The sequence below is a fragment of the Leucoraja erinacea genome, chromosome 11 (assembly GCF_028641065.1).
Source record: "Leucoraja erinacea ecotype New England chromosome 11, Leri_hhj_1, whole genome shotgun sequence".
Classification (NCBI taxonomy): domain Eukaryota; kingdom Metazoa; phylum Chordata; class Chondrichthyes; order Rajiformes; family Rajidae; genus Leucoraja; species Leucoraja erinaceus.
The window spans coordinates 45,870,162-45,877,965 of record NC_073387.1 but is presented as its reverse complement, the minus strand read 5'-3'; the positions used below and the strand labels follow the sequence as shown (position 1 = coordinate 45,877,965).

General features: G+C 38.9%; 1 protein-coding gene across 1 annotated transcript; it reads left to right on the top strand.

Annotated features, from left to right (window-relative positions):
• The first annotated feature begins 3,567 nt into the window (after nt 1-3,567).
• On the top strand, nt 3,568-6,311 carry LOC129701359 (neuropeptide Y receptor type 6-like). The gene has a single exon (XM_055642493.1). The coding sequence runs from the start codon at nt 3,985-3,987 to the stop codon at nt 5,116-5,118; it is 1,134 nt and encodes a 377-aa protein (XP_055498468.1). The 5' UTR covers nt 3,568-3,984; the 3' UTR covers nt 5,119-6,311.
• The last annotated feature ends 1,493 nt before the right edge of the window (nt 6,312-7,804 follow it).

Below are 7,804 nucleotides of genomic sequence, written 5' to 3'. Positions count from 1 at the left end.
CATGTGAACCTATAACTTTAAACATAACATCAGAACCAGGGGTCACAGTTTAAGGATAAGAGGGAAGTCTTTTAGGACCGAGATGAGAAAATCATTTTTTACACAGAGTGGTGAATCTGTGGAATTCTCTGCCACAGAAGGTAGTTGAGGCCAGTTCATTGGCTATATTTAAGAGGGAGTTAGATGTGTCCCTTGTGGCTAAAGAGATCAGGGGGTATGGAGAGAAGGCCGGTACAGGATTCTGAGTTGGATGATCAGCCATGATCATATTGAATGGCGGTGCATGCTCGAAGGGCCGAATGGCCTACTCCTGCACCTATTTTCTATGTTTCTATGTTTCTATCACGGCTTTGGGCAGCTCAATGTAATACAGGAATTTTACAAATGGTAACAGGCTATAACATATAAGTTCATTATATACCAAAGAAATCATAAATAATATAATCAAAATTCTTTACTTGGAAGTCCATCACCTGAAGCAGTTGGTGGTGAACATAAATAATCCACAGATACAGAATTGGCTTCTTGGTAAGAAGCAGAGGTTGGCGGTGGAAGTTGTTTTTTGGTCTGTTTTTTGGTGACTAGTGGTATGCCTCAGGGATTGGTGCTAGTGCCCTTTGCTGTTGTTCAATGTCAATGATTTGGATGAGAATGTCTTTCTCGATTCAGTAAGTTTGCAGATGACACTAAAAGAGGCGATATCATAGATAGTGAATATGGTTATCAAGAAATACAGCTGCATCTTGATCAACGGGGCAAGTGGGTTGAGGAATGACAAATGGAATTGCCCACGTTTGGCCAATATCCCTGTAAACCTTTCCTAGACAAGTACCTATCCAAGTATCTATCCCTGTGCATCTGTTAATTATTCTTCATTTTCTATGTTTTAATACTTGACAATATGTTAGCATTGCAAAGTGTGGGTTTGTGAGCTTTCTACATAGACACACCAGCTTCACAAAGCCAGACAAAGCCATTGGTGTGTAATCCCAGGTCTTCTCATCAATAACAATACCCTCCTATCCCTTATCTGTCCCTGTAGCAGGGACAGCAGTTAAAAACTTCAAGTATACGCTCCTTCCTGTCTACTTTCACTGTTCCCATAGTTCCAATCAATAACCACTTCAGGTAGATGTAGGTTAAATGATTTACTTCCCCAATTTTCAATCAGATGGAGAAAAAACCTGGACCTTTTCACTATTGACTGGAGAAAAGTTGTGCTGCCTCGTTTGAGAGGGACCGTGACTCATTGGCTGAGTGACAGCTGATTTCAGTACTGTTGATCCACTCTGCGGGCATCTGCTGGAAGGTTCTGCTGGATCAACGCCAGCCGCCTTCCATGGAGATTAAATAAGCAGAAGAGAATTACTGTGGACAGAATGTGAAAGAGATGGGGAAACGGGAGATGTGAGAACAGCTGAGACCAATGGCTGCGGCTGGACTAGAATACCTGGGTTTGCACTTCAACCCCTGGTCTATGAACGTTCAACACTTGCGATGGTCTGGCTGTGCTCCAGACCCCTCAACATTGCAGTGGCAGTAACGACATCCTCAATGACAAACAGGCTGCCTTGGATTGTCTATGTTTCTAACCTTATGTTGTCTCTATGCATGAAATCCAAGTAATACTATATGAATATAAAAGTTAGATTGCTGCTAAATTATTAACTGCCCTGGTGTCAGTTATTTGAAATAGTGCCCTTGAAATAAATCAGTCATAGTGCTGTGAGCTAAGCTTATCTATTTAGATTTTACGTGCAACCACAGCAGCTGTTGCCACTCGTTAATCACTCTCGGAGGTGGTATTCTAGAAGGCTAAGTCCAAGTCGGCATATGACATTTACATGCCACTTGAATGACTGTTCTAACATTATACAGTGGAAACAACTGCAGACTGAGCGCTGTGACTTGTAGAATTCATTGAATATCCCCCTACAAACCCTGGAGAACAGAATAACCTACTGTAGGAGCAAGGTGACAATGGTTCAGTGGTGCTTTTATTGTCAAATGTGCGAAGTACAAAGGCACAGTGAAATTCTTTCCTTACAAACAATAGTGGAGTATTGCCATACCTAGGCACATCCCCAATTAGCAAATTGGACAGAAATAGTCTACTGATCAGGCATGCAAGAGGCGCCATGTTTTGACACCATTTTCACAGTCCAGTCCACGCTTTAGGTATTATAAGGTTGCCGTCTCCCGGTTATGCTGTCCTTGCCCATCTGCCTTTGTGCCTCGGGGGGGGTGGGGGAGCGGTCGTAACCAACGCCAACCTCGAGGGCGCGGTTCGCCCAGACCCCGGTTCCCTCTCCTCTCCTATCGGCCTCACCGATCGCGTCTGTCATTATCGCTCGTTTGCTGAATTCTCCAAGTGAGGACCAGTTTGGTGGCTTCCCCCATGTAAGCTCCGGTTTGCTGGATCTTACCAGATGAATTACAGTTCAATAAAGAATTTGAACTGAGGAATATCTGTGATTTTATTGCAAGTGAAGGTACAGGGAGAAATATCATCAGGGATTAGTTTAATTTAGTTAAATGTATTATTGTCACTTGTAACAAGGTACAGCGAAAAGCTTTTGTTTGCGCACTATCCAGTCAAAGAAAAGACTATACATGAATATAATCAAGCCATCCTCAGTGCACAGATTAAAGATAAATGGTACAACATTCAATGCAAGATATAACAGTGAAGTAAATGTTCCAGTGATTTCTGATTTGCCTCATTCCATAATGATTTGTAATTTACAAGTGCCAAATGTGCTACGAGCATTATGAATATCTTGTGTCTTTTGACTCCCCAAAGCTAAAGGGGAAGCTATGACTATTGACTTTTAGTTAAGCAATTCAATTTATCCATCACAAAGAGGTGTTTATTATTTGCATCAACCAAAATGTTTGATCAACACATTCATATGAAGTGAGATATTGTGAATGAAAATTTAGGCTGCGGCTAAAAGAAATATATGGTACTAAGCTGAAAATAAATATGGTGGTCTGGTAAAAAAAAATCAATATTTTCAAAGGTTTTAAAGGTTTCAAAGGTCTTTTATTGTCATGTACCAATTAAGGTACAGTGATATACGAATTACCATACGAAAAAAAACCCAACGACACACAACTACATAAAAGTTAACATAAACATCCACCACAGCAGATTCCCCACATTCCTCACTGTGATGGAAGGCAAAAAAGTCCAATCATCTTCCTCTTTATTATCCCCACTGTCTGGGCAGTCGAACCATCCATCGGGGCGATCGAAACTCCCGCAGCCGGCGAACAAAGCTCCCGTGTCAGGGCGGTCGAAACTCCCGTGTCGGGGCGATCGAAGCTGCTGCGGCTTGGAGTTCCCGAAGTCAGTCTCTGACCAGAGACAGCGGGCTCCACAATGTTAAAGTCCCGTAGGCTCCCCGCGATGGTAGCTCTTAAAAGTCGGTCTCCAGCAAAGGCCGCCAACTGCTCGATGTTAGGCCGCAGTGCGGACGGTAAGTGATTAGAAAAAGTTTCCCCCAAGCTCCCCCCACCCTCACATAAAACCAGCTAAAGAACATTAAAAATACAAAAATACTTTAATACATACTATTAAAATACAAAGAAGGCAGGGACAGACAGACTGTTGGCGAGGCAGCTATCGCTGGCGCAACCCGGACTACAAATTTTATGAATAATGTTCAATAAAATTACTTTTGTCTGTTAACAAAACTTGCTATAATGATGCAAATCACATCACAACTGACAGAGATCTTTCGATTCTTTTCATGAAGAGTGACTGAGTTTTAAAAAGTATGAATTGCATTCAAGAGAAAATTGCTAAAATAAAACTTCATTAAGATTATACATCATTAATCTTGTTTTGTTCTGTATTGGCAGGATAAGTTGATAGGAACCGGAAGAGCAAAGCTGAATAAAATTCAAGAAGTGAATATCATTATTTTGTGAATGTGTTCTCCCAATTGGCATAAAGATTTTTGTAAATAAATTGACTGAATGATGAAAGGAGGTAAAATGGAAGAATCAATGTACAATCACAGTGTAAATATTTCTGTGGTTATCAATGATGGTACCAAGCCTCAGTTTGCAGATTTTGATTCTTGCCAATCTTCTTCACCAGTAATGTTCCTGTTAATTCTTGCATATGTTACAGTAACTATAGTAGGACTCTTTGGTAATCTCTGCCTTATCTTCATCATAACCAAACAGAAAGAAAATCATAACGTCACCAATATCCTGATTGCAAATCTTTCTGTATCTGATATTCTTATCTGTGTCATGTGCATTCCTTTCACTATTGTCTATACATTGATGGATTATTGGATTTTTGGAGATGTTATGTGCAAAGCTAATTCATTTGTCCAGTGTGTATCCGTTACAGTGTCTATATTTTCTTTAGTTTTGATTGCTATTGAAAGGCACCAGTTAATTGTAAACCCACGTGGCTGGAAGCCTAGTGTCTCCCAGGCTTGTTGGGGAATTGTGCTGATTTGGTTCATCTCCCTAGTAATTTCCTTTCCTTTCATCACATTTCATTTGCTTACCGATGAACCTTTTCGAAATGTCTCTTCGCACTCAGAATTTTACAAAGATAAATTTGTCTGTATTGAGATCTGGCCTTCAGAATTAGATAGGCTGGTCTTTACAACATGTCTCCATGTACTTCAGTATTTTGCTCCCTTCTGCTTTATATTCGTGTGCTACCTAAAAATCTTTATATGCCTAAAGAAAAGAAACGGCATGGCGGATAAAATGCGAGAAAATGAAAACCGGGTGAGTGAAAGTAAAAGGATAAACTTGATGCTGGTTTCAATTGTCGTGGCATTTACAGTCTGTTGGCTGCCACTAAATATCTTTAATATTGTCTATGATTGGAATCATGAAGCTCTGATGAACTGCCAGTATAATCTTGTATTTACACTATGTCACTTGGCAGCAATGATATCGATTTGCATTAATCCCATCTTTTATGGATTCCTCAATAAGAATTTTCAGAAGGATTTAAATATGCTAATTCGCTGCAAATACCATTCTACTCAAGAAGAGTATGAAAATATCGGTCTCTCAGCCATACACACAGATGTATCCAGATGCTCGCTGAAATTAAACAATTCCTCCCCAAAGGTATAGGGCAACATTCAAATTAATCATGTTTTACCATCACACTCAGAAAGGGCGTTAAATGACATTAACAATTCATACAGCGAGTTTATCTAAGATTCTGATGACTTTTTAAACCTGAGTTAACAAGAGAAATGGAAGGTGTTAATGGAAGAATATCTTAAGTAGGACAGTTAAACAATTATAAAGCTAATTATACTAACTATTCAATGTCCTGCCAATTTACAACTTGATGGGCACAAAATGCTGGGGTAACCCAGCGGGACGGGCAGCATGCCTGGATAGAAGGAATAGGTGACGTTTTGGGTCGAGATAACTTGATGGTCCGTGTAGGCCTCTCTATTATTCACATTGAAGAGAAAGACAATATTTTTATTATTACTATTCCATTCCAATATTCTGAATTTATTGTTACAAATAATTAAAAGTCATAAATTCTTAAAATTTCATCCAACTTTGATGCGCAAACACATCCATCAAAGAAAAAAAAGCTTAATTATTCACATTTTCCAATAGATCAAAGTCTACTTAAATGAGGGCCATGTATTTATAGTTTTTAATTGGTGGGAGAAAATCATCCGAGGTATTTGGAGACAATGGAAGAGGCCTTTTGATGTCAGGTGTGGGCTGGGGCTGGTGTGATCCAGCACAATACACAATAGAACATAAAACAGAACAGCACAAGAACAGGCCCATCAACCCACAATGTCTGAGCCAAACATGATGCCAATACAATTTCTTATCTACCTGTACAGAATCCATATCCCTCCATCCCCTGTATATCCCTATGCCTATCCAAGTCTCTTCAATGTCAGTAGCATATCTGCCTCAACCACCAACCCTGGCAGCACGCTCCAGGCCTTCATTAATCTCTGTGTCAAAAAGGTTGTCATGCATATCTCCTTTAAACGTTGCCCCTCTTGTCTTAAACCTATGCCCTCTAGTATTTGATTTTTTTCCATCCTGAGGAATAGGTTCAGACTATCTACCCTGTCTATGGCTATAGAAATATTTATTTTTCTTTATAAAGCTAATATATCTAAAATCAGTGTAAAACTGTTTTATTGATATATTCTAATAGTCACAATTACATGTTATTTTAACTTTTATCCAATTAATTAAGGAATAGCGTATGAGCTTGCAAACATTCCAAAGCACATACAATTCTGTTTATAACGAAATAAAGTTGGATTGAATTACATTCCGTAGAACAAAATACTACAACGACGACTTGAAACAAAGTACAGGCATGACTGAAGACAAAATCTGTAGGCTGAGTCTTTGAGTTACCAAGATGAAGGCTGTTGAATGTTAAAGTTTATATTTTAGTATTGGCATTTTTTCTCCAGTTTTAAATCAGCAGAAAATATTTTGATGTCTAGAACTATCAATAGGATAATCGCTTTTATTACAATTCCAAAAATAAAGTACTCTTCAAGTTGACAATGCCGAAAGCTGGAATCTACAGTATGACAAAACATTAGATAATAGAGCTCTGCTGAAAAGAACGATAGGATTGAGCAGTCAGCATTGATTTATAAGGAAAATTATGGTTAGCTAACATCTTTGAGGATGTAGAATAGATAGAGGGAATCAATGGGATGTAGACTATGAGATCTTCAGAAGGTTTTCAATAAAGTCCCACACAATAAATTGGTCTATAAGGTTAGAACAATATGCAGTTGTGAAACATAAACAAGTTGAATAAGTAGATTAGAATATGTCAAACACTACATAATATGGAAAACATGAAGTTATATACAATAATTCATAAAACAAAAGCAGAATATTTTTTAAATGGTGAGGGTTTGAGTATCGTTGATGTTCAAAGGCTCCTTTATATCATTGTGCACAAGTCACTGAAAACAAACAAGGTGTACAAGGCGATTAGGAAGACATCGAATGTTGGATTTTATTATCAGAGGTTTTGAGTAGAGGAGTGAAGATGTCTTACTGCAGTTTTAGCAGGAGTTGGTGAGATCGCATCTGCAGTTTTGTCTCCTTACCAGTGGATATACTTGCCAAGAAAGAACAAGATTTGCTAAGCCAGGTCCTAGAATGGTGGGCCTGACCCATCAGGAGGGAATAGCTCTGACCATTAGGAAAAGAAGAAGTGGGCAACCTATTGAAACTTATGGACTTCTTACAGGGCACAAAAAGCTGGAAGCAAGGAAAATATCTCCATTGGCTGAGGAATATGGAGTCAATGCTCACTGTCTCAGTATAAAGGCAGATAATTTAGCACTGAGATTAGGAAATAGAATCATTGGAATTCTTTACGCTGTAGGGCTGTGAAAGTTTCATGCCTGAATTCATCCTAAACAGAGATAGATAGATATCTGTAGATCAGGGGATTCAAGGGATATAGGGAATGTGCAGGAAAATACCATTGATGAGACAAATGGTCTCCAAATGTTCCTAATTCTGATTTATTTTCTGTTCTAAATCACAAGATCGATAAGAAGATGCAATTTAAATACTTGGTGCTGGAGATAAGTCAGAAACATTTACATTGAACTGAAGTTTTCAATCTGAACCTGGTGCATTATTTAATGCATATAATTAGGGGCAGTACAGCACAGAAACAGTCTCTTCAGCCATCAATGCCTGTGCTGAATACGGTATCAGGTGAAAATAATCTCCTCTGCTTGCATGTATCCCTCCACTCCCTGCATATCCATGTGCCTATCTAAAA